A 26,812-nucleotide genomic window follows, 5' to 3' on the forward strand; every position below is an offset into this window, starting at 1 on the left:
AGCTCTGCTCGAAGCTACCAAATTAACCTGTAATGGGCCTCTTGAATTGATAGCATAATCCAGGATCAAGGACAAAAGCTATCCATCCAATTAAGCACTACGAATCAATGTATTAAAATACAAAAAGCTTACGTAAATTACATATGTGTAAGAAATTCTCTATCTATCTTTATGATTGATGTTTATGTAAGTAGGACTCATCTAGGACAATGAAATAAAAGAGTTATTTATGAGAAACTTATGTTCAGCTTGAATTTTGGCTTGACATGAGATTAAAAGACTGGCAAAAAAATTATAGGCTCGCAAAATAAATGAGACTTATAAGATGGCGGAATAAATTCATGCAACTCCACAAGTAAAAAATGAAATGAATTAATCATCTATTCTTCAATCCTTCTTTTGCACAAGATTCACCATTGGATCATCCACTAGTCGCTTTGAAAACAATAAATATAATTTCTAGCAAAAAACAAAAAACAATAAATATGACCCCCTTTTATTTTATTTATTTATTCATTTGGAAAACAATAAATATGGCCGATCAGTATAAAGAACGTCAAGTGAAGTGAAACTAAACACACACACACAGAGTGACTAACCGGAGATGCCGACGCTGCAGTAGATGAGGATGAAGATCATGCCGCCGAAGGACCAAGCGATGCCGAGGATGCTGACGTCGCCGCACTAATCGTTCTGGGGTTGGACCTTGTAGCCGATGATGGTGGCGATGGTGACGTAGAGGAAGAGGGTGGCCACGAACTCGGCAATCAAAGCGCGCGCGCGCGCACACACATATATATATATATAATATTTGCTTGACTGATTTTATGTAGAAAAAGAAAAGATTATTTTTGCATGATATATACGTACCTATGTATATACTATAGGACATAGTGACACCCAAAGACCATAAAGGTATAATTAGCTCAGTTGAGTTAGATTACCAAACAGCTTCACCCCCACTAGTTCTCCCCAAGCAATGTGATATGCAACCTTGTTCGCCTCTCTCAATAAATGTATGTTTCAGATTTCATGGAGAAAGGTGGACATTTAGGATCATTTTGTCACAATATTGACGGGCATAATTTCTCCAAGAAGTTTCCAAAAGAGAGACTTCGTAGGTGATAGGGTGAGCAAATTCGAGCAGGATTCACACACGTGGCAAATCAGGAGGACCTGGGCTAGCAATTGCATGAGGGACGAGATTGAGTGCTCTTACAAAATCTTGTGGTTGGCTTGGAAATAGAAGAGAAGATGAAGAATATTGGGAAAAAGTGACTTTCTATTGTCACATGAGGACTTGACATCCTTGCAAGGCTCTAAATGGCTTGATCTTGACAGACTAAGGGCCTGTTTGTAAAATCCAACAGAATTGGGCTTGGAAATAAAAACCGAGCACAGGCACACCAATCGGCATGCGAGCAAACCCTTCGGCTAAGCCACCAGGTGCCGTGCGGAGGCAAACGTAGATCAAAGCCACCAACCGCAGCCGCCCGATCCTCCTCTAAATCATCCCTACCCTCCATTTCAAAATCCCGCCACCCATTTCAAATTTCAAATCAGTCGACCGTTTCAACCCTCAACCCCTCCCCCCTTATTGAACCTCTCCGAGAAGGGCAACCTTCGCCTTGTCTCTCTCGCTTTGTTCCCTCGGACACAACCTCGGTGTCTCTTACTCCGCCATGGCCGTCGAGAAGAAGCAACCGCTCCAGACCAGCACCGCCCACAACTCCGCCGTAGGCGGCGCCACGGCCTCCCCTGGGGCCCCCAATAAGACCATCGAAGAGATGTACCAGAAGAAGACCCAGCTGGAGCACATCCTCCTCCGCCCCGACACCTACATCGGCTCCGTCGAGAAGCACACCCAGACCCTCTGGGTCTACGAGAATGGTGAGATGGTCTGCCGCCCCGTCACCTACGTCCCGGGCCTCTACAAGATCTTTGACGAGATCCTCGTCAACGCCGCCGACAACAAACAGCGGGATCCGTCGATGGACTCCGTCAAGGTGGACATCGACGTTGCCGGGAACTGCATCAGTGTCTACAACAACGGGGATGGAGTTCCCGTCGAGATCCACCAGGAGGAAGGGGTCTACGTGCCCGAGATGATTTTTGGGCACCTGCTGACCAGTAGCAACTACGACGATAACGTCAAGAAGACGACTGGTGGGAGGAACGGATACGGGGCCAAGCTCACTAACATCTTCTCGACGGAGTTCGTCATCCAGACTGCGGATGGGAGGAGGAAGAAGAAATACAAGCAGGTTTGGTTGCGTTCTTGAAAAATTTGTTTTCATGAAGCCTTGTTTTCATTTCTTGATCAAGATAAGATTTTTCTGTCTCTTTTTTGGATCGAGAATATTGGAATATTTCGGTGAAATTTTTGTGAATTTGGATTAAGGTTTATGTTCGCGAACATTGGTCGGTCTTGGCTAGGGTTTCTTTGGTTTTCATTGTAGGGTTTGTTTTCTCCATCTTTGTAAGACTGTGGAATTTGAAGTTGGGTGTTCTAGGGCCAACAGGTTTTGGCGTTCTTTGGAATTTAAGGTTTCTATCTGTGATCTTTCTTAGGTATTTCTTGTGGAATTTGGTTGTTGTGTTGATGGATTAGGGTTTCTGCGTATAAAATTTCGATATCTCTGTTGGGATTTGGGGGCAATTCTCTGTCTCTCTGTTGATATTTTGAAAATTGGTGCTTTGTATCTACTGGGTGCCGGGGATTTTTTTTGATTCCATATTAAGGTTTCCATCTACAGTTTCTGTGTTTTTTTGTAAAATTTCGGGATTTTGAAAATATGAACTGGCGTTTGTTTTCAAGATTTTGTTAGATTTTGCTGCTAAAAGTTGGAGCTTGGTTTGTGATTTCAGTTTTGTTAGGCCTTTTCGTCAAAGTTTTGAAATTTGGTATTTTAGAAGCATGGGAAAAATTAGCGTTTCTGCATTTCAAGATAATGGATTCTTTTTACAACTTGTAGGCCTTCCAGTTGAATTTTGGAGCTTGAATTTGTCATTATTGTTTTAAGTCTGGATGTCTATTATTTTGATGTACGATTTTCTTATGCAATCTTTTTAGGTCTTCTTCTGTTGAATTCTGGGGTTTGGATCCATCAAATTTTGGTGCTTTGGATCAGTTGTAATATATGATTCTTGTCACTTTCAAATTAACGTTTGTGCATGGAGTCTTATTTGGATCGCAAGCTGAAAAGACTGGGGGTTATCATTTACAACTTGGGATTTCGGTGGTATTGTGGTCTTTACAGTCTGATTAAGCATGTATTTCAAAATTTGGGAGTTGTGAATTTAGTTCAGTTGAACTCCTGGTTCTGATTATTTGGAACAGGGGTTTGAAACTCCTCATCCTTATCTGGCTCTTTAGGATCCACTGTGTGCTATAGGAACTTGAGTTGACGGTCTTAGCGTCCATATTATCATGTATAATTATGTCTCTTTTTTGCTTTCTAGAAACTATATATCCTAGATTTCATGTTATTCGGGTTTTTGGTTGGAGTTAACTGCTAAAATCTTTCTAGCTTGTGAATTTCAAAACCTCAGCCTAGTGATTATAAGATCTGCAAACCTGGTTTCTATGATTCTTCATATGTAGGTTTTCTCAGAGAACATGGGACAGAAGTCTGAGCCCTCCATTACCAAGTGCAAGGAATCAGAAAACTGGACTAAGATCACTTTCAAGCCGGATTTGGCCAAATTTAACATGACCCATCTAGAAGATGATGTGGCTGCGCTAATGAAGAAGAGAGTTGTTGACCTAGCAGGGACCCTTGGCAAATCTGTCAAGGTTGAGTTAAATGGACAGCGGATTCCTGTGAAATCATTCAGTGACTATGTCAACCTATACCTTCAATCTGTTTCTAAGTCCAGACCTGAGCCTCTTTCAAGGTTTGAAGATAATTTGCGTTCTGCATTGCATGTATAAGCTTTTCTTATATTGTAAGTGTTCTTATTTGGTGATTGATGCTGAACAGGATTTCAGAGAAAGTTAATGATAGGTGGGAGATTTGTGTTAGCTTAAGCGAAGGGCAATTCCAGCAGGTATGTGTGAAAGTTACCCTTGATGACTGTCTTCCAATTAATTTTTATTGTCTTCAAATTTTAGATATCCAGATAAATAATTTTATCTGCCTTGTTTTATCAGGTCAGCTTTGTAAATGGGATCGCCACGACCAAAGGAGGAACCCATGTGGAATATGTCACTAACCAAATCACGAGCCATGTGATGAACATTGTAAATAAGAAGAACAAGAATGCTAACCTCAAAGCCCATAATGTGAGAAGCCATTTATGGGTGTTTGTCAATGCACTTATCGACAATCCAGCCTTCGATTCACAGACAAAAGAAACCTTAACTACTCGTCAAGGAAGCTTTGGATCAAAGTGTGAGCTCTCACAGGAGTTTCTTAAAAAGGGTCAGTGTTGTCCTATTTGATGAATTTACTAAGGATTGAAGTGACAAAAAAAACTATTTTTTGACAATCTGTTTGTTTGCAGTGGCTAAATCAGGAGTTGTAAATAGTCTCTGTCACGCCCCCGAACCCGTCACCCGGGTCCGGCACGCGACCGGCCGCATGAGCCCTAGAGCAATGCCCTAAAGATCATGCAAGACCTAAGATAAACAACAATTCCAATAATTCCAATAATTCCATAAATGCCAAAATCAAAGATTGATGTAATTCAATCTAATCCAGCTACAATGTACTGATTTATTACATAATTTCAAATGTCCATAAATAAAAGATAAATTGACTTCTAACTATCTAGCAGTCTGACTCCAGATCGAGCTCACTTCTTGTCCCATCCGACAGATTCTACGAATCCAGTGCCTCTGAAAAAAAAATGAAAGTGTAGTATGAGCTTTTCCAGCCCAGTAAGAATCCCAACAGCCACACACAACAAAATCATAAAATAATCAAGTATCAAAAAATATATATCATTTCATCATTTCAAAAGCTCAACAAACAACAAATATATGTAATCAGTACATATACACAAATCCTTTTTCACATTATGTGATCCATTCCCGTATTACTCAAATTCCAAAGTTTTCAAACTTTTCATTTCTGGCGTTGGACTAACCAAGATCATGTCCCAGTCCAAGACTGTACAAATCCCACGCATAAGCTCGTGGCAGCTATCCCACGCGTAAGCCCGTGGAGGCTATCCCACGCATCAGCTCGTGGCCGCTATCCGTAAGCCCGTGGAGGCTATCCCACGCGTAAGCCCGTGGAGGCTATCCCACGCATCAGCTCGTGGCCGCTATCCGTAAGCCCGTGGAGGCTATCCCACGCGTAAGCCCGTGGAGGCTATCCCACGCATCAGCTCGTGGCCGCTATCCGTAAGCCTGTGTAGGCTATCCCACGCATCAGCTCGTGGCCGCTATCTCATGACAAGGTTAGTCCAACCCATATTACATGTCTAGTTTTACATGTTCGATCACATTCCCATCACATCACATATTTTCATAAATTTTCAAAAATATGTTATTTCTTCCCAAATGAATATATCTCAATATATTCATTAAAAACAACATGCACGCCTCATAGGTGCCGCATCAACACATAAACAATAACAACATAATAATGAAAATATGTTGATAAACATTCATCTCATATGTGTCATATCAGCTCACAAGCAATAACAACACAACCGTAAAATAAATCCAACCAAAATGTCAATATATGCATAGAAGTGCTCAGATGTAGGGATTCTTACAGAAATTGTCGACTGACTCAAACACGGTCCGAATCACAAGCTACAAGCTGGGGTGCTGAGTCCCCTGGTCAAAATCTCCTGGCACCGCTGACTCCTCCCCTACAACATCAATTACAATTTACAAACTAAATCATTTAATATTTAAATATTCTAAACCATAATTGACATTTACTATGGGGTCCATCTCCAGATCCCCAAACATCTCAATTCCTCCAATTCTAGGGCAGTCGGGGTGGCCCGACTCCCACTCTTGTACCACCAGCCTATGTCGTCGTCCGCCATAGCCGCAACCACGCCGCGACGATAATCGGTCCCGGTGAAGAGACCAAAAGAAAGGATGGACGAGAGAGAAGGGTTCTTCCTCCGCCTCTTTGGTCCAAGGGCAACAGCCAGGGTGGCTATGCCCTCACCTTCCCCACCCTCGGCCACCATTGGCCGAACCATCGCCGGCCACCCCTGCTGCAGTCGCCGGCGATGGTGGCCGGCCAAGACAAAGAGAGGAGAAGGGGTCTCCTCTTCCTCTTCTTCTTCTTTTTCTTCTTCTTCTTCTTCTTCTTCTTCTTCTTTCCAACCGACACTGACCCCTCCCCCTTCCTCCATTTCTTCCACGGAAAGGCCACCGTGATGGTGGCTCGGCCTTTCCCACCCCACCCGACGGCAACCCAACAGTCCCCCGACCGCCATTGCCGCCGGCGATGGTCATCCGACGCGAGGAAGAGGAGGAAGGGGCGGGATCACGAGGAAGAAAGCCTCGGATCCGCCATCCCCCATCTCCATCCAAGCCTTCAGTCCCTCACCAAACTCCATACAAACTTGATCAACGCCCAAGTACCATGGATCCCGGCCAATCCCGACGGCCGGCGGTGGCAAAATCCGGAGGAGAGAGGCCGAAACAGGGTACCCCTGTTTCGGGCTCTTCTCCGACGATTCTCCGACCAAAACCCCCACAACACCACCCGAAAAAAACCTAGCAAATGAAACGCAAGGGAAAGATCCACGCTTACCTCAGTCCGATGGGTGTTCCGGCGGCCTTTCCGGCGAGGAATCGGAGGAATCGAGCTCGGCTTCTTTCTTCTCCCGGTTTGTGGATGGTCTTCACCGAAGGAAAGGAAGCTGTGGAGCTTCCCCCACGGCCGGCCGGATCCTCTCCGGCGCTCGTCTCCTCCGGCGATCAGCTCACGCCGCCGCCGCTCTCCCCTCCCCTTTCTCCTCTCTTCATCCACGATCGTGCCTAGGGCACGATCGTATAAAGAGGGATGGGCCCGGTCTTTTCGGGCCGGCCCATCTCTCTTTCCTTTTTTTTTTTTCTCTTTTTTTTTTCATGGGGTATTACAGTCTCCTCTCATGGGCTGATTTCAAGCAGAGTAAGGAATTGAAGAAGACAGATGGAACCAAGAGGCAGAGAATTACAGGCATTCCTAAACTCGAGGATGCTAATGATGCTGGTGGAAGGAACTCTGAGAAGTGTACCTTGATTTTGACAGAGGGAGATTCAGCAAAGGCCCTTGCTGTGAGTACCGTGAGCTTAGTTAAGTCTGTTAATATCTGAGCTTCTTAGTTTGAAAGAATAATTTCTGCTTTGTTGTTTAACATACAGATGGCTGGTATCTCCGTAGTTGGAAGGAACTACTATGGTGTGTTCCCTCTGAGGGGTAAGCTACTGAATGTGAGGGAAGCAAGCCACAAGCAGATAATGGAAAATGCAGAAATCCAGAACATAAAGCAAATTCTTGGTTTGCAGCATGGGAAGGAGTATGACAGCACAAAAGGTTTAAGATATGGACATCTCATGATAATGACCGATCAGGCATGTTTTGGATATCGTTTATCACCTTTTCATTCTTGGAGGAAAGAAAATGCCAGCATGCTTACAGGTTCTTTGTCTGCTGGTTCAGGATCATGATGGTTCCCACATAAAGGGCCTCCTGATTAACTTCATCCATTCATTTTGGCCATCACTGCTTAAAATCCCATCATTCATGGTTGAGTTCATCACACCTATAGTGAAGGTCGGCCTTGTGTAAATATTCTGCTAGAAAATTATTATAATTAAGATTGTCAAGCAAGTGATGTTTTTTTCTGTTCTACAGGCAACTCATAGCAAAAACAAGACTGTTCTGCCGTTCTACTCCATGCCTGAGTATGAAGCATGGAAAGAAAGATTGGGAGGGAATGCAAGTGGTTGGTCTATTAAGTATTATAAGGTCTGTTGTTTTAGAGTGTAATGAATCAGAATATAATTTACTCGATATTCTTTTACTTCACATGCAATATTGTTTATTTTTCATGTAATTGCTGGTCATAGGGGTTGGGAACAAGCACGTCAAAAGAAGGAAAGGAATATTTCCATGATATTGACAAGCATAAAAAAGATTTCATATGGGTGGATGATCAAGATGGAGATGCTATTGAATTGGCATTCAGCAAGAAAAAAATTGAGGCAAGGAAAAACTGGCTTCGTCATTTTGAGGTAAACGAATGGCCCTTTTTTTATTTTTGCCAACTCAGATTAATATCTGTTTGAATTATGATAGAATATTCTACCAATCTTTACAGACTGGGACATATCTTGATCAAAGGCAGAAGCACATCAAATACAGTGATTTCGTGAACAAGGAGCTGATATTGTTCTCTATGGCGGATTTGCAGCGGTCGATACCATCAACGGTTGATGGTCTGAAACCAGGCCAGAGAAAAATTTTGTTTTGCTCATTTAAGAGGAATTTTGTCAAGGAAGCTAAGGTATAGTGGGCTAGATTTTGCCAATTACTTAATTTTTGTCAATTAGTTTTACTGTGAGAAAACATATACAATATGCTTCCTTTTCGCTCATGTTTCTCTTTGATACAGGTTGCTCAATTCTCTGGTTATGTTTCAGAGCATTCGGCCTACCATCATGGTGAACAGAGTCTTGCTAGCACTATTATTGGAATGGCTCAAGACTTTGTTGGTAGCAACAACATAAACCTTCTGCAACCTAATGGACAATTTGGCACCAGGCACCAAGTGAGAGAGCAGAATCAAAAACTGGCACTTCTTACATTAGGTTTACTTTGATTTATATTTGGAATTTAATCCATTTTATCTCAGGGAGGCAAAGATCATGCCAGTGCAAGATACATCTACACTCGCTTATCACCCCTGACCCGATTCTTGTTTCCCAAGGACGACGATATGCTTCTTGACTATTTAAATGAAGATGGGCAATCAATTGAACCAACTTGGTAATAATGATGTGCACAATATTTGTTTCCAAATTATTATTTGATTGGCCCAGACTTCCTGAAGTCTGTTATTACTTTCCCTAAATCCTCAGGTACATGCCCATTATACCTTTGGTTTTAGTCAATGGGAGTGAAGGGATTGGTACTGGATGGAGTTCCTTCGTTCCTAATTACAACCCAAGAGACATTGTTGCTAATGTCAGACGGCTGTTAAATGACGAGCCAATGCAGCCCATGGACCCATGGTACAGGGGTTTCAAAGTCAGTCATGTTTCCTTATGCACGAGGTTACCTTGATAGGGACACCATATTAAACAAGCTTTCTTTTTTCACCAGGGTCTGATTGAGAAATCAGCAACAAAGGAAGCTGGTGTTACGTACACCATCACTGGTCTCATTGAGGAAGTCGACAGCACAACATTGAGAATCACAGAACTGCCAATACGCAGATGGACTCAGGATTATAAGGAATTTCTCGAGTCAATGATGACTGGGAATGATAAGATTAAGGAACCATTTATCAAGGTAAGTTTTTGAAAAGCACAAGAATAGTTTTATCTAAGTATGGAGTCCTACACTAAAATTTTCACTTTTTAATCCACAGGACTACCGAGAGCACAATGATGACATTAATGTACATTTTGAGATTATTTTGACTGAGGAGAAGTTGAAAATGGCCAAAGAAGAAGGGCTTGAGAGAAAATTTAAGCTCACTACAACTATCAGCACTACTAATATGCACCTGTTTGATTCAGAGGGTGTCATCAAGAAATATGACACACCAGAACAGAGTGAGTTTTTGATATACCCTCACTGAGACTGATTCTATTCATTATCTACCTTTATTGATGCTTGGTCTTCGTTGCAGTTCTCGAAGACTTCTTTCATTTGAGGCTTGAATTTTATGCAAAAAGAAAGGTAAGTTATTACTGGTCTTGGTTTTGAATTATTTTCTGGCTTACGGAACTCTTTGTACAAGTTGATGATCTTTTGCCATTCTCATGCAGAAAGTGCTCTTGGACAATCTTGAGATGGATTTGCTGAAGCTGGATAACAAAGTCAGATTCATTCTTGGTGTAGTTAGAGGTGAGATAATAGTCAGTAATCGGAAGAGAGCAGATTTGTTCCTCGAGCTGCAGCAAAAAGGGTTCACTCCTTTCCCAAAGAAATCAAAGGGCATTGATGCTGCCATTGCTGGCGCCACGGAAGAAGATGACAATGAAGAGAGCCCAGAAGTAGCAGCAAGAGCTACTGATTATGAGTATCTGCTTTCCATGGCCATAGGAACCTTGACATGGGAAAAGGTTCAGGAGCTCTGTGCAGATAGGAAGAAACTAGAAGGTGAGGTTGAGGAACTCAAGAAGTCCTCACCAAGGGATTTATGGATGAAAGATCTTGATGATTTTGAAAGGGAGCTTGATGTAAGTTGTTGCTTCAACAGTCCTAGCTTCTTTCTCATTTTTCTTGAGCTCAATGAGTCCATCTTTTGAATTAGGAGCTAGAACGAAAAGATGCTGAGGAAGGAATGAAACGAGAGACTAGAACGAAGAACATCACTGGCGCTGCTGTCTCTAGACAAGGACCAAAGAAGCCAAGGAAGAACAATGCGAATAACTCCTCTAGTATATCAAATGTTACCTCAACTGATGCAGGTATCTTTTATATTCTATTAAAGATATGACTATAATCTTTCCATGTTATTAGTTTTTGTGGTTTATTTACTGAATCAATGCTGGTTTTTGCAGGCAATGCTCCTGAGCCATCAAAACTAAAAGCTAGAGGAGGCGCAAAGAAAGCTCCTGCTAAGAAGGTGAGCCTCAGTTGGTTATTCCAATATTTTGCAGGTGGCGGAAAATTAGATTCCATTATTTGATTTGATGCTCTCTCCTTCAGGTTATGGTGGTTGAGAGTGATGAAGATGAAGAAGTACTTGCATTAAAAGACCGGCTGGCTGCTTATAACCTTGATTCTTCCCCAGATCAATCTGGTACGCTGTCTTCTACCATAACTTTGTTTTGCAATTTATGGCTTTCCTGCTGCGAAATCCTGGCATGTTGGGTGATGTTTCGGTTACTTTGCAGCCATGGAAGCTGAAGCAGCACTAAGCCAGCGAGAACATAGAAAGAAGGAACCTAGCAAAAGGACAGCTTTAAGGAAGGCTCCATCGACCTTTACGGAGATTTCTGATGGTGATGATGTCGAAGATAACATGCCGATCGTTGGAGAAGATGACGATGAGGATTTTGAGTTGGCGGAAGCCCCTAAAGGAGGGCAAGCTAGAGGAAGAAAGCCTGCAAATGAGAAAGCAAAGCGAGGGAAAGCGACCACAACCACGAGAAAGAGGGGAGCTGCACAGAGCAAGCCAGTTCTGAGCCAGAAGCTGATTACTGAAGTGCTGAAGCCGGTGGAGAATGCTGGGATTTCACCCGACAAGAAGGTGAGGAAGATGAGGGCCTCTCCTTTCAACAAGAAAAGTGGGCCTGTGTTGGGTAGGACTGGAAGTTCTCCTACTGATAGTGAAGAGTCTGGCAGTCACTCATCCGGTAGCCCAGCAGAGATGAATGAGGTTCCAGTAGCAGCGCCTCGACCAAAGAGGGGGAACAGGATAAGAGCCGTGTATATGGAGAGTGATTCTGAGATGGAAGATGGTGAACCTACGACTGATGATTCAGATTTTGAGGAGGAAGAAGATTAGGTTGTTGGTTAGTTTCATGACCCAACAGTATTAGTGAAATTTATAAATTCCTTATTGCTCGTTGTTTTCATGGCATTTTTCATGTATCCGTGGCTTTCGAGCTTAGATACTGTAAAATCTCTGTTGTATTAGATGCTGTTTCTTTAATTTCTTGCAGTTGCATTGTGTTCTCTCTCGGCCTTTCTTGTGCTTCTGTGTGCCTACAAATCTTATTATATTCCTTGCTTCCCCCCCCCACCCACGCCCCCCCCCCCCCAAAAAAAAAAAAATCATGTTCCTCTGCTGCAACTTGAATTTATCTCCAAAAAAATATTATGTTCCTTTTTCAAGCTCCATGTCATTATTTTTTATTTACAATTTCAGAGAATGTATCAATAATCTTTATACATCCAAGTACAGTAGACTGATGCCACCAAATTGTATCTAATTATCCTTCAGATTTTTTTTTTTGAAGAAATATTTATCAATCAGAAAATGATTGCAAGCTTTTGGACAGTTGATGCATTTTCTATTACAGATGTTGAGATAGTGAAGATTGAGAAGATAGCAATGGTGACTGGAGGTTTTCGCAGTTTTATTTATGATTCTTATTTTTATGAACCCTCTTTCTTTTCCGAGAGTTTCATTATGCTCTTGACTGCTACCTATTATTACATCTTTTGTGCATTTTATTATGTCTGAGTTATGTTCTGTCTGTGTTCTGACATCTTACGCTCACCTTGTTGCCAACTTAATTGTAGCTATGTGGAAATTAGATTTAAGCTGGAAATTTTCTGGGTGGCTGCTTTTAATCTGATAGGATCAATAATCTCCATATTGTCCTCATTTGCTAGAAGCAATGGCTGAAAGATCTCATTTTTTTTTTGGAAAAAGATCGGGAAAGAGCCTAATTACTTACATTAAGCTGAAAAGGAGAAAGTACAAAGGAATTTAGATAGCAAACACACCCACCAACACACACGGGGAGAGCGAGACAGAAACAAAATAGAAGCACCAGAGCATCTAAGAATACTATGATCCAACCACAAAAAACCTCTATCACCTATCAAATGTCCTGCAGAAAGGATTACTTCGATGTTAAAAGCAGGTCCTATCTTGCTAGTCCAATCTCTTAGCGAAAATGAATAGACTCAAATCTTGAGCAAATTCTCCGCATAATAAACTCCTTCCTTTTGTTCCAACCACAAAGACCAGCATCCAATAGCAACAAGGGTCAAACCAACCAAAATTGAATCCTTTTTATTTCAGGTACGTCTCCAATTTAACCATAACTCTGACAGATCTTCAGTTAGTGTGTCAATTTTTAGTTTGGCAAGAAAGCTTCTCCAAATGGATTGAGAGAGAGCACGTTGATAACAGATGATCAATGAACTCTTCCTCCAGTTTACACAGCACATCTAGATGGAAAAGTCCACTTCTTTTCTTCATATTTTCTCAAGTGAGAATTTTCTTTCCGAAGAGTAGCACATTTAAAATTTTAACCTTTTATAGAATTGAGAATCTCAAAAAGTATTAGCACTCTGTTAACTGGTTCATCCACAGCAGAGAATAGAATCACAGTTTTTAATAAAGAACAAACCTTTTTCATTCTATTGCCTACATAGTTTATCCTGATTACGGTCAAGGTTCATACTCTGCAACTTATCAAATAGCAGCAAGGACACTGGATCTGAAATAGTGCAAATTTCTGAGTTCAATGTTCCACCTCTAATCACGCTCCTCATTATACAAGTATTCTACTTGTTTTTTTTGTGTGACAAGATCAAATGATGAGGAAAAGAGAATTTATGAGGTTTATCATCTAATTGACTGAGCTGATTAAATCAGCTATCACGTACAATAAACTTAGAGTCTAGTTGAAAAATGTTAGGAAGCTTCGAGGTTGCCTCCTGCAAGAAAAGGAAGCTTCAGCTCTCAATATAAGGACCCATGCATGTATGTGTTTAGTCCCACATAGATGATGCGTTAGTGAGATCTTGAAACTTATATAAGACATGGATCAAATATTACCTTTCGGCTATTTTTTTTGGGTGAGTTCTTAAATTATTACAAATGGTATTAGAGCAGATCCATCCATAATTTATGTTTGACTAGAGGACTTTTAAGTAAGGTGGTTGAATTAAAGGTCTTTGATGCCCCTCAAAGTTGGACATATTTAAAACAAAAGGATGTAGTTATGGTCTTAGTACATTATCTTTGCAGTCTGGATGTGCCATGCAATGACAGAATATCGTGTGTATCATGGTGGCTGAATTAGGCCAAGCTGCAATTTGTGTTTGGTGATCTAAAGAGGTTCAAACTCAATAGTAGTTGTAACTCATCCTTGTATCTTATCCCAAATTGTAGGAACTATGGGTTCTCCACTTGAAGCCTTATCCATCGCTTCTCCATTATTCCTTGTCCATATTATACCTCTAACATATTCAATCGATTTAATATTAAAATTTTATATAGTTAGAATTATTTATTCTCATAGAAACCTGCAAACTCACCCACTTATGATCAACCATACCATTTAAACCGATCATTTATTTATTTATTTATTTTAATTTCAAAGTTTGATGTTGAAAACTATCTAATTCCATATTGCTTTGGCCTATCTTGATCTGAATTAATTATTAAAATTAAACAAATAAAGAAGAATATAATTTTTTTCTGAACTAAAGATGTAGGATATAAATTTGCTTTTTTCATGTCCGAATGATCGAATCCGATGGAAGAAAATAAGGCCAGCCAGGTGGTAGTGGGCGACCAAGAGTAGCCTGGCTCCGAGCGATTGAATCAAGAGGGGAGGTAGGGTTCTCAAAGGCAGCATCAATCAGCAGCAGGAAAAAATGGGGTGGATTTGGGGACGGAGATCACGGTGGGAAAAGAGGTATGCAGGCTTTGATCCGACATTGGATCGAGCTAAGATCCTGATCGAGCCCCTAGCTTGAATGCTCACCGGCTAGATCCGGCAGTTAAAAAGAGAGCGGCGGAGTCATGCCCGCCGACAAGACCAAGGTGGACCGGCACCAGTTCAACGGTCACTGGCCGGACCACGAACTAAGCAGAGGCTGGCGAGGAAACCAACTGAAGAGAAGGGGGGGTTGGCTCCCGGCGGCCGGGGGATGGAAAGTAAATACAGGAGATGCGGTGATGGAGCAGGGGTGTTGGTGCCCGGCAGCCGGTGGAGAGAAGGTGTGAGACGGCCTTGGAACGTGGGCATGGAGATGGGGAAATTCGGGTCCAGCCGCCGGCAAAGCGGCGGATGCCGGTGGTTCGGGAGATGACTGGGGGAGAGAGAGCCGGTGGGGAAACATGGTGAAAAGGGGACCTGAGAGGAATCAGTCTGAGCGGTGTCACGGGCACGACGACGGGGTGGCCGGGGGAACCCCAGAGAGAGAGACCCCGAGAGAGAATCTACGGTCTCAAACGGGGGACGAGATGGTTCCCCTAGATCTCCGAGGCAGGAGAGGCTCCGGACGGTCAGTTCGGTAGGCAATGATGGCCGCCGGTGGCTCCAACGGCGATGCAGAGGCCTCTTCGTGGAGGAACAGGCCGGTCCAGTTGGACCGGTCATTGCAGGCGAACCCAACTTCGCCCACCGGTTTGGTTCGGCCTAGAAACAATGGCGAACTGGTGGATCGATTGGAGGTTAATTTATACTTTTATGCAGGCATTTGCCGGCTGTCATTTCTTTGGACGAGTTCGGAAGTTCCTCGAGAAGATCGCGAGAGCCGCCGACTTGAAGGTGATAAATTTCGATTTCTGCAGTTTTTTTTTTCTCGATTGTTTATCTTATATACTGTGTTTTGAGGACTCAAAATTCTTTGCTCGATCTTCTCTCTCTCTTTTTTAGTAAATCAACCTAGGGTTTGTCACGTTCCGATCTGTTGCCTTGCTCTCTTAAACGGAGGAATCAGTTCTCCCTATATCTTTCTTTAATGGATGTAGTGTTTGTCCCGTTCCGATCTGTAGTGTTCCTCTCTTAAACAGAGGAATCAGGTTCCTTGCTCGATCCTCTCTCTCTCTCTTTAATGGATCTAGGGTTTGTCCCGTTCCTATCTGTGGTTTTGCTCTCTTAAACGGAGGAATTAAGTTCCGATCTTCTCTCTCTATCTCGCTCTAGTGATTCCGGGGTTTGTTCCGATCTGTGGTCTTGTTCTCTTAAACGGAAGAATCAAGATCTTTGCTTGATCTTCCGTATCTATCTCTCTCTACCCGTTCCAATCGGTGGTCTTCGGAGGAATCAAGTTCTTTGCTCGATCTTCTCTCTATCTCTCTTTTAATCAATCTAGGTTTGTCCCGTTGCGATCTGTTTTGAACGGAGAAATTGCGGACTTTGCTCGATATTCTCTCTCTATCTCTCTGTAATCAATCATGCCGTTTCGATCTGTGGTCTTGCTCTCTTAATCGGATTTAGGGTTATTGTTTAATGCGTTGGTTAGTTTTTGATTAGAATTTGATGCAATATGGCTTCTTGAGCATCAGTTTTATCCTTCAACCTTCGATTTTTGAGATTCTTTAGATCATCTGAGCATTTTGAAACGTTTGAAAAAAAATCTTTAAAATACAGCGGTATTGTTTACAAGTTAAGTATGTTGGAGGGACGGGGAGCAATGGGTCCTTCCCAGCTCTTCAGTTTAGACAAACAATGGACCTTTTTTTTCATTAGGTTGAGAACATGTATGCTTTAAGATGCTTAAACTTTCTTTTGGAGAATGCTACTGCACATTGGTCTGTTGAACTTACTAGAACAAGGTCGTGGCGAGACAATTTTTAGAGAGGAATGGCGAAACTATATTGGTAGCTCATGAAAAATTAATGCTGTTCAAGCTTTCTCTGATTATTTTCATTAGAGAATTTAAAAATTCATGGTGGCAACTATGCCTTGATATAGTATTTAGGATGGAGTCTTTTCAGGTTACCATTTAAATTGATCGCTTGAAATTTCTTAGTTGTTGATCAAATCATCCTGGATCCAAACACATCTTGTTTTTGTGTTTGGTGTTTTGTTCGAGAAATTTATATATCAATATCTCAGGTTATGATTAGTAAGGTTTGACTTTGCGTGTGTCCAAGAGGGTTCGCCATAGGACTATATTTTCTGTTATATAAGTAGGTTATATTTTGTCGTGTTTAATTATTATTTTTTTAATGAAGCTTAAACTTGTTATGGATTTTTTTTTGCTTCTGTCATTAATTACTTCATTGCAAATAAGAAGAAGAAGCTTAAGGTGGGGGCTAAGGAAGAGTTCCATAGTATCAAAAGAATCAATATATATGTATATGTATATTATGAGGTTTTAAGATATATGGTTTGTTTGATTTTTTAGATAAAATCTTCAAGACATTGATTTCTAAGAAAAATAAGTGCTCTTGGATGCCATTTTTAGTTGAATTCTTGTTTTCTTTTTTGTTTCTGAAAATAATTTGTATATTTTTTTTGTATCTGGGTTTGTGATATCTCCTCGGATCTTGTTTGTCTTCAATTTGTGCAAGAACTTCTACCAAGAAGATGGAAACTAAGGGGGGAAACATGAATCAAATGGCATATGATGCCTGTGAGCTTTGGATACAGAACTTTAATGGATCAATGCTCCTCTCTACCCTTTTGCCGGTCTTAAAAGTCATACTTTCTTTGTGAATACACCATGATTTCGGAAAATGGCATTCATTTCCTCTATCTTATTAAATTTTGGTCACCCTAGTTTATTTCAGTAGAAAGGTAGATGTAGCTATTTTCGTCTATTGGAAGTCTCTGTGATGTCCTACCCACAACTAAGCAATCATTTAATAGTGAAGTAGAAGATCGAGGAATGATTTCATCCTTCTTATCATAGGGCATACCTGCATGCTTCATTTAGGTTTTTGTGGAGTGTAGCGTGACTAGCGAATCCTAACAGTGTCCCAATTAGATCCATGCTACCCGTTGTCTGATATGAACCAGTCGTATTGTAGAAGAAAATGGATTTTTGAATGACCCCTTCAAGGGGGTCCTCCAACAATCACATCAAGGGTGATTAGCCTCCAAAGACAGGAGTCTGAAATTTTATTCAACAATGAAAAGCTATATGACTTATATAGAGATCAATCCGTGACCAAAGTAGGAATACTTAACTCTAGAAAGAAAATATAATTAATAATTATTGACCTAATTCTAATAGGAAAAGAAAGAATAGTAAACCTAGTTCAAATAGGAAATAGCTGAAAAAGGATTGCAATAATTTACGGCGGCATTCAAGGGACAGCATCATTCCTCTCCCTCTAAGAGATTAGCTTGGTCCTCAAGGTTGGAAATTTGAAAGCTTCTCTTGCAATTTGTATAAATATTCCCAAGTAGCTTCCTCAAGGGCAAGGTTTGACCACTAGACCAACACCATAGTCCCTGCGTCATTATTTTTCTTTACTATCTTGTGATCCAAAATTGCAACAGGTTAAATTTGGAGCTCACCATTTTCTGAAAAGTCTGGTACTTGTGTAAACACTATTGTTTTAGGATCCACTCTCCTCTTCAAGTTGGACACATAAAAACAGGATGAATTTTGGATCCTGTAGGCAAACCAAAACCAATTTTCACCAAAATTTTAAAGGGATCATAAAATCGAGGAGAAAGCTTCATATTGCCATATAGTTATCGGTGTGGCTGCAACTGCAGGTAAATCATGTCGCCAACTTCAAAGGACCTTTTAGTTATGTGCTTATTAGCTTGATACTTCATTCGGCTTCGAGCTGCTTCTAGGTTCTTTAATAAACGAAGAATCCGATCTGTCTCTTGACTCAATATCCACCTGGTGGACAATAGTAGATCCTGGAATATAGGATACCTCGGTGGGTGGCGGCTGACCATATACAACCTTATAGGAAGTCATTTTGGTAGAGATATGGAAGGAGGTATTATACCACCAGTCTGCCCATTGAAGGCACTTAGACCCCCATTTTGGTTGCTATCCTATAAAACACATGAGATAAGTTTTTGGTTGACCACTTCAGATTGACCGTTTCATTGTTAGCCCATAAGTTTCACCGTCCATTTTTTTTTGTACTTCAGTAGAGGGTCTTTGATCCTTGATATACTTTAAGCTATGGTCGTCTGTACAAATAATGAAATGTTGGCCTATCAAATAGTATTGCCATGTATTAATTGCATGCAAGATTGCCAACATCTCCTTTGTATAGGTTGAGTGTCCTAGATGCTTTTCTGATAGTGCCTTACTAGTAAAAGCTAGTGGTCTCCCTTGCATAAGATTTGCTCCAATTCTGACTCCAGAGGTGCCACACTCAACCTCAAATAGCTTGGAAAATCCGGTAGAGCCAAAATAAGGGTAGACATCATGGTTTTCTTCAAAAGATTAAATATTGCCTCCGCTGGAACGAGTCCTTCTTCCATAAGGTAGTCAATGGTGCAGAGATCTTTCCATAATCCTTGACAAACTTTGTGTATTAGCTAATCCGCCCCAAGGTACCCTTGAGGGCATGCAAGTGTCTTTGGTGTAGGGTATTCCAACATTCTAGACATCTCCTGGGGAGCCATGGCAACACCATCTTGTGATATAATATTAGCCAAATATTCCACCTGTACCGGACCAAAAACACACTTTGGTTGTTTGACAAATAGTTTATGCTTACGAAGAGTTTTGATCTTCAAATGAGAAAGATGATCCTTCTAAGTCGGGCTGTATATTAAGATGTCATCAAAGAAAACTGAGACAAACTTCTGCAAATATGAACGAAAGATAGTATTCAAGAGGCTTTGGATAGTAGAAGGAGCATTAGTTGAGCTAAAAGGCATAAACACGAATTCATAGTGGCCCTCATGAGTGTGGAATGCAGTCTTTGGAATATCTTTTTCATGGACACGAGCTTGATGGGAGCCCGATTTGAGATCCAACTTGAAAAAATAAGCAGCACCATAGAGTTCATCCTATAATTCATTAATTGTAGGAATTGCAAACTTATCCTTCACGATGATATTATTTAGTGCTTTGTCATCAATGGACATCCACCACATGCTATCACATTTCCGCACTAGCAACATTGGTGATGAGCATGGGTTGTTGTAGTTGGATAATCCCACTCTCTAACATTTCTTTAGATTGGATTCTATTCTGGATTTTAAGAGGGTGACTGTCAGGCAAGTCTTCTTTCGGCTTACCACCTTCCACAAAATACAGGGTCATGTACGTAGTGGCTCCTCCCCTTGGCTACCATCTTTTCAATGGAAGGGTACAAACAATCTGCGTGGGAGGATTTCTAGAGCCTTTCAATGTGTGTTTTTATCCTTGGATGTTAAATTGCATCAAAACTATAGAGAAATCCCATAAAATAGGCCTAGGGTGCGAAGCAAATATGCCCCTAACACTACATCACACCCATGGAGAGGAACCATATAGAAATCGGATGTCAAATTAATCCTTGCATAGACATTGGAAGATTATCACATATACCTTGCATTCTTATATGCTACCTGTTTGCTACCATGACCTCAAGAGCTTTGTTGTCAAGACCATTGGAAGTTGAGGTGCTTGAGTAGATCAAGATGAATAAAATCGTGTGAACTCCCATAGTCAATAAGAATGGTAATCGGTTGCTTCTTGAGCTCTGCTTTGACTTGCATTGTTTGAGGAGACAAAGCTCCAATCATGGCATGCATAGAGATTTCCAATGACAAATCCCCAAGTGTTTCCTCCTTTCCTTCAAGCTCCTCTTGCTTATCATCCGACCAATCACCGTCAATAAAGAATAATTGTTGGGTCTTACATTTATGACCAGGACCAAATTTCTCATCGCAATTATAGCACAACCCTTTCTCTCTCCTAGACTTCCCCTCAAATGGCATTAATTGCTTAATTGGTGTAGGTGGAGGATGAGGATTAGGTATAGGATTGGAAGAAGGTGCAGTATTTACCTTATTCAATTTTCATAGAGTAACTATTCCTCCTTAAGTCTGGCCAATCCAATAGCCCTTGTCATAGTAGTTAGAACCAACGAACTTCATATTTTAGTTCCTCCTTGAGCCCACTCACAAAACAGGTCATAAAGAATTTATCGATTATTCTCGTTGTACAATTAGCAGGTCGCTCAAATCGGGGTTGATGCTCACGTACGGTGGGGGTCTATTGGAGCTTGGTAAGTTCTCCTGTATAATCCTCTTACATAGTTGGGCTGAAATGACTCCATAGCCCTTCCATGAACCCTTTTCATGATGCTATACCTCAAACCTCTGTTCAATCCACGGGTACCACTAGAGTGCTTCCTTTTTGAGGTGGAAGGAGGCTAAAGGAACATTTTTGTGATTTTGGCGCGAGGTTAAAATTGCTCAGCCTAGGAAACCCAACCATTAGGATCCTCTCCATCAAAATGAGGTAATTCGAGTCATGAAATCTACAGTTGGATCAATCCCTTTGACTCAAATTAGGGGTCAAATCCCTCCCTACGATTAATATATGGCCAAATCTTTCACCACTCGCTGATTTTCACCCATTGCAGATTGATTGTGAGATCGGCCATATTTGAGATCATGGCCGTGATCAGGTTCTTCAAATCGTCCATGTCACGGGCCTTTCAGTCGGTGGCTTCCCAAATCTCTTGGATCTCTACCATGTACCGTTCTGTCTTGTCTTTCAGAGACTCAATTTTGATCTCTGTTCGTGCCCAAACTTGAGCATGCATTCCTAAGGCCATGGCTTTGATACCAGATGATACAAACCCGGTTATAACATAGAAGAAAACAGATTTTGGAATGACCAATTCGAGGGGGTCAGGCTTCTAAGAATCACTTTGAGGGTGATTAGCCTCCAAAAACAAGAGCTTGAAATTTTATTCAACGATGGAAAGCCGTACGGCATCTACGCTTACATGAGGATCAACCCCTAACCAAAGTAGGAACCCTAACTCTAAAAAGAAAATACAATTAATAATCATTGACCTAATTGTAATAGGACAAGTAAGAAAAGTGACCCTAGTTCAAATAGGAAATAACTCAAAAAGATAGCAATAATTTATGGCGGTATCCAAGGGACCGCATCGCTCAGTCACAATCCTAGCATGCAGGAATACTTCAGCTTGGGATATATATTTGGAACCAGAAAATGGGAAAAAATCCAGTTCTGAAGGAATTCATTCACTAAAGAAAGGGAAAAAGAAAAAAAGATAGAGAACGTGAGCATATTGAGATGTCTATATTATTAATCATGTGAAAAACAAGCAGAAAATTGGCAAGTATACTGATCATTTGCAGGAACCTTCCCACCAACAACAATATGTAGAACAATAAATTGTATTACAGGAGAATTACTTAACACAATCATAAAGAAATTGTGAAATTGTGACCGAGTAACTCTTGATGGCTATGATTGTTGAAGAATAACTCAGTATCATTGTGCCTAGAAAGATTGTAAAATTCAATAATTTTTCTATAATTGGGATAAAATCATTACCATGGTAGCAACCAGCAAGATGACTCTTGGATACTTAAAACGTTGAATCAATTTCATATGTGCATTTGCTTTTTTGTTCAATTTAAGATTGTAGAAAAGTCAACATTTATGATATATTTGAGTGAACTAGTATGCGTTAGTTTCTAAGTTTGGAGCTCTGAGCTCTCTCTCTTAAAAAATGGCAATATAAATATTTCAACTTTTAATTATCTCATAACTTGTGCATCCACATCATTTTCACTAGCCCCAGTTTATCTTAATTTGATGTTATTCCATAAAAGACATGCTTGGAAAATTTAATTTGAGACATACTAGAGATCATCAGATCTAGCTCTCATGATTGGGAGAGTCCACTATCTGATATAATTCAGTTTTTGAGATTATGTCAATCTTGAGTAGGCTTGCCATTAATGAGATTCACCACCGGTCTGGTATAGCCATATATACCATTTATATATGTTGTTGATATGTCCTAATTAATCGAATTAATGTATATATCAGGGATGGGTTCCTGCAGTATTAGATACAATGTCAGTGTTTTCTATGTATTCTCCTGTATTATTCTCCTTTGTTATTCCTCTTATACCAAATTGCCATGCTGTGGATTTGAGACAAATTCTGGATTGTGCTACATGTTCATTGACCATCATTGATGATTTGGAAATTTTTCATCAGTTAAGTCCAGACATGGCAGCCAAATACATTGGAGGTGTGGCTGCATCCTTCGCAATTGCATATCTATTTGATACAGTTATTGCTGAAAAGAAGATATTTGGAGGTAGATAAAACAAATCTTTGTAGAAAACCTGCTTTCATCTTATTGAAATCATACTTAGCTGTTGTGTTTCCTAAAGCCAGGCACCACTCCAAAGACCGTTGCTGACAAGGAGTGGTGGGAAGCAACTGATCAAAAGTTTCAAGCCTGGCCTCGAACTGCTGGACCACCAGTTGCCATGAACCCTATCAGCCGTCAGAATTTCATCGTCAAGTCGAATGAATCTTAAGGTGAATAAATTGATGCATCTTTATCTCATAATGTATGTTCCCTGATTTTTCAGCGCTTAATTTGTTTTATTGAAATTTTTCCCCTAATGGTAAGGTACGATGTGGAGTTCTTTTGCCGGCGAGGATGGCCTTCACGCATACAAGCTCTGCTGTCATATAAGGAATAGTTTCCTTTCTGGTTACATGATTGGTTTCATTGTAGTTTTGGATATGTTGAATTGAGTCTTCAAGTGAATAAAAGTTCAGGAAACCTTTTGGGACCTTGGGTTGTGATTATTCAACAATAGATAAATTTTGTGATGCTGCTGGAACCTGATGCAAGAGGAATGTGCTATCCTCGCCCCCCTTAGAACTATATTTGTTATCCTGACATTTCTTTTTTTTGGTTTGGTTACATTTCTAGTTGTTTTTGTGATCTTGTAAACTATTGCTGCATGTCCATCTACACGTATCTTTTTATGGAGCTTGGATGGAATTGCTTTGGCTGAACCAAGCAGGTATACATGACCTGGGTAAGATCTTTCGCTATTCGGAACTCGCAAATGGCAGGCTGGCTCGACGGTAAGCGTGGTTACGTTTGGCCTGCTCATATTTATTTACACGGAATCTTTTGTAGTTCTCATTGGATATCTGTCATTTTGTTATTATATAACATGATCTAGCTCGTACGTGATACAACTACAAGATAAAGCAAATCTTCAACCCCTTCAAATTCGTGGCAATCCTCCTGGACCAACTCAAGTTAAACTTCGCATAGGAGCAAAAACTTGCTCGAATTAAGAAAAAAAACACGTCTTCAAAGAGTGTCACAAGTAGCACTCTACTTCTAATTCAGCTCGTTGCCTTACTGGAAAACGCTCGGCTAACTCTTCTATTTTGACACAAAAAGCAAGACAATGAAAAACCCTATTTTATTTAATGACGTTCGGCAAGGAGAATTCAAAGAATGGGGAGACTGGAAAAGGGGAGTACGAGCAGATCAAGTGGTGGAAGAAGAAGAAGAGATTTAGTTGAAATGAGCGTTAATTTCTTCTGCAGGAATAATTCGCGAGGTAAAATTCTAATGTCTAGGGTTTATTGCAAGAAAGAACTCGGTTCGCAAAGATAGCGTTATATATGGCTTCGAGAGGGCTGCACATGGCGTTAACCCGAGAGGTCTAACGCCGACGCCTTCCCTCGTTTTCCCAACCCAAACGAGTCGGACCCGACCGGACCGGTCTGGTTTCATCTTTATTGGGCCCTGGTCAGACCCCGCCAACTCGAGTTCTAATGGGTCGCAATTGCATGCAGCATGCCTGGCCCTTCTAGCTCTTCCCCCAAGATTGCTGCAACTATTATAACCACAAAATAAAATAAAATTTGATAAGATCGAGGTGGCATGGATGCCATCACCTCCATATTGCTTCTCTTTCTGGTCTTTTTAAGAATTATGGGTTTCTTAAAGGATGGCCAAGGCATTATTCACAACCCATCGATATATTTAATTACAAAAGTTGGCGCATGAACCATGCCACTAATCGTAACATATCGATATATTTAATTCATCGGTCTGCATGTCTTTTCTGAAGATCATGGGTAAGCTGAAGGTTGGCCAAGCCACTAATCGTAACCTACCGATATATTTAACTATAAAACTGATGCATGAATTGCGCCATTCAGCAGGATGCATATTTTGTTTTACATATTTAAGATACTATAAACCCACAGATTCTATCTAAACATGCAGAGAGTTAATTAACTTATAATCATTATGAAAGTAGCCACCATCTTCTCCCTTATATATTTAATTAACTTATAAGCATTTGACCACTAACGAGAAGAAGATGCCACTGTCTTGGTTACCTCTCACGTGTGCGGATTTTTTTTTTTTTTTAAGTAGATAGGATCGATAGGTTAAAGTACAGCCCACTCGAGATATGTGGTACGCGTGCTGAGAAATGACGAAGGTACACTGTGGCGTATAAAGATAACTCATAAGATCGGAAAGCATCTAGCGAGCTTGACATGTGGTGCCGGCACCAACTAAATTAGTCAAAGAAACCATTAGTTTAGGTCGTATCCAAGCGAGAGATATGTAGGCCATCAAAAAAACTATCACTGACATTTATTGGAAGGTGTTCCAATCCAGTTGGGCCGGCCATAAATCTTTCAGGATCGGCTGTGTGTCTCTCAATAAACGGTATAGCAAGGAGGATAAGACAAGGCGCGCAAATCTTGAGATAAACAGTATAGCAAGGAGGATAAACGGTATAGCAAGGGTTATTCGTCCGTTACTCTCTTGAGACGTCAAGCAGTCCAAATAACACCATGATAAGGAGTTTTTTTTTTTCCCCCCTACTACTTGCAGGATTAATGATATTGAGGAAATGCAAGAATATCTTTCTCCTTGTAACTTTCAAAGTTAAAATGCAGGACTTCCTTTACTCGGGCGAGGATTAGAACAGCTAAACTTTGGTTTAATTTTGAATGTGAAATTAATTTTGCGATATCAAAATTGAAAGGCAATAGAATCGGAGATCGACCTTGGACCCAAGAAAATTAAGAACGTTTGTTGGAAGTACAGTGCATTTTAAAATATGTATTATCTAAGTTCTGAACCAAATTAGGTTCTGATCAAGCTGACCGAGCTAGGATCTCCAAAACTAGGACCATATGCAATGCGATGGTGAAAGCATAATTTTTAGTATTTATTTAAATAGAATAGATGCTTTTCTTTAAATAAAATATTTTTTTTTAGGTCTTATACCATATGAAAGATAATAATTTACTTCAATAAACAGGGAATAACCATGCAATGACTAGTAATAATAAAATTATGGTTTCTATGTGTATATTTTTTAGGTAAAATTGTAGTCACAAGTTTGGAATTTAAAAATAATTAGTCTAGATATAATGCTTTTGAATTCAAAAAATCATCAAAAAATTGGAAAAAGTTTGAATGATATAGAATCAGAAAAATAATAAAATTAAAATATAAAGTAAAAAAATATTTTATAATCTATTACTTTAAAACAATTATAGAAGAGATAAAATAACAAATGGTAGCAAAAAAAAAGTGATATACAGTATCATTAATTTATAATAAATAAAAAGAATTATAATTTAATAATAATTAAAGAGTTCTGAACAAATCTATTTTTGAAAAATAAATCATAGAATTATTTGGTCAAGAGAAAAATTATAAATAATTTAAGAAATTTTCATCGATTCTCATAATATTGTGACTAGGGTATAAGGCATGTTTAGCAGAGCTTAGCTTTTAGAGAGCGAGAAATTCTCCAAAAGCACTTTTAAATGGAATATGAATGTTTGGTAAAAAAATCGGAAAGCTATTTTAGATTTGCCAGAAAGCTAAAACAGCTTTTTGAGAGAAGCTCCAAAACCGGAAAAACACTTTTAAGGCCCCATCGGAAAGTTGTGTTGAGTTATAAATTTTTTTTTCTTTTTGGACCAAAATACCCATGATAAAATATAATAATTACAAAAAATTATAATATGAATATATAATGATAATAATTATAATACTTTATACCTTTCTTATATTATATTATATCATAATACATTGATATATTATGCTATATAATATCAAATTATGTTATATTATTATACTATAGTAGACAATATTATATTATTATATTATAATAATATTATATTATATTACAATAATATACTATATTATATATTTATGTATTAATACATATTATATTTTATTATGCTCTATTTTATCATATTATGTAATT

At 40.0% G+C, this 26,812-nt stretch overlaps 2 protein-coding genes and 1 long non-coding RNA gene across 3 annotated transcripts; 2 read left to right on the forward strand and 1 right to left on the reverse strand.

Annotated features, from left to right (window-relative positions):
• The first annotated feature begins 1,569 nt into the window (after positions 1-1,569).
• Positions 1,570-11,816, forward strand: LOC103699084 (DNA topoisomerase 2). Its single transcript, XM_039126359.1, has 22 exons — positions 1,570-2,264; positions 3,605-3,897; positions 3,984-4,050; positions 4,154-4,424; positions 5,955-5,979; positions 7,063-7,237; positions 7,325-7,534; positions 7,623-7,736; positions 7,818-7,931; positions 8,033-8,197; positions 8,284-8,469; positions 8,578-8,733; positions 8,818-8,951; positions 9,044-9,212; positions 9,288-9,476; positions 9,556-9,742; positions 9,820-9,869; positions 9,959-10,372; positions 10,447-10,603; positions 10,697-10,761; positions 10,845-10,938; positions 11,033-11,816. Exons 1-22 carry the CDS (start codon positions 1,683-1,685, stop codon positions 11,644-11,646), a joined length of 4,431 nt encoding a protein of 1,476 aa, XP_038982287.1. The 5' UTR covers positions 1,570-1,682; the 3' UTR covers positions 11,647-11,816.
• On the reverse strand, positions 4,661-7,061 carry LOC120110780. The gene is made up of 3 exons (XR_005511892.1): positions 6,732-7,061; positions 5,728-5,826; positions 4,661-4,840 (listed from the first exon to the last, which is right to left on the reverse strand). It is a non-coding gene; the product is annotated as an uncharacterized LOC120110780 (long non-coding RNA).
• A 3,151-nt stretch (positions 11,817-14,967) lies between the features above and the next one.
• LOC103698880 lies at positions 14,968-23,533 on the forward strand. The gene is made up of 4 exons (XM_008780929.4): positions 14,968-15,379; positions 22,743-22,845; positions 22,926-23,072; positions 23,167-23,533. Exons 1-3 carry the CDS (start codon positions 15,158-15,160, stop codon positions 23,069-23,071), a joined length of 471 nt encoding a protein of 156 aa, XP_008779151.2. The 5' UTR covers positions 14,968-15,157; the 3' UTR covers position 23,072; positions 23,167-23,533.
• Positions 23,534-26,812: the final 3,279 nt, after the last annotated feature.

The sequence above is a fragment of the Phoenix dactylifera genome, chromosome 5 (genome assembly GCF_009389715.1).
Source record: "Phoenix dactylifera cultivar Barhee BC4 chromosome 5, palm_55x_up_171113_PBpolish2nd_filt_p, whole genome shotgun sequence".
NCBI classification, from domain to species: domain Eukaryota; kingdom Viridiplantae; phylum Streptophyta; class Magnoliopsida; order Arecales; family Arecaceae; genus Phoenix; species Phoenix dactylifera.

Coding starts and splice junctions, on each gene's coding strand:
- LOC103699084 (XM_039126359.1), top strand. CDS start 1,683: ATGGCCGTCGAGAAGAAGCAACCGCTCCAGACCAGCACCGCCCACAAC. Junction 9,870..9,958: donor AATTTTATGCAAAAAGAAAG/GTAAGTTATTAC, acceptor ATTCTCATGCAG/AAAGTGCTCTTGGACAATCT. Junction 10,604..10,696: donor TGTTACCTCAACTGATGCAG/GTATCTTTTATA, acceptor TGGTTTTTGCAG/GCAATGCTCCTGAGCCATCA.
- LOC103698880 (XM_008780929.4), top strand. CDS start 15,158: ATGCAGAGGCCTCTTCGTGGAGGAACAGGCCGGTCCAGTTGGACCGGT. Junction 15,380..22,742: donor CGAGAGCCGCCGACTTGAAG/GTGATAAATTTC, acceptor ATTTTTCATCAG/TTAAGTCCAGACATGGCAGC. Junction 22,846..22,925: donor TGAAAAGAAGATATTTGGAG/GTAGATAAAACA, acceptor TCCTAAAGCCAG/GCACCACTCCAAAGACCGTT.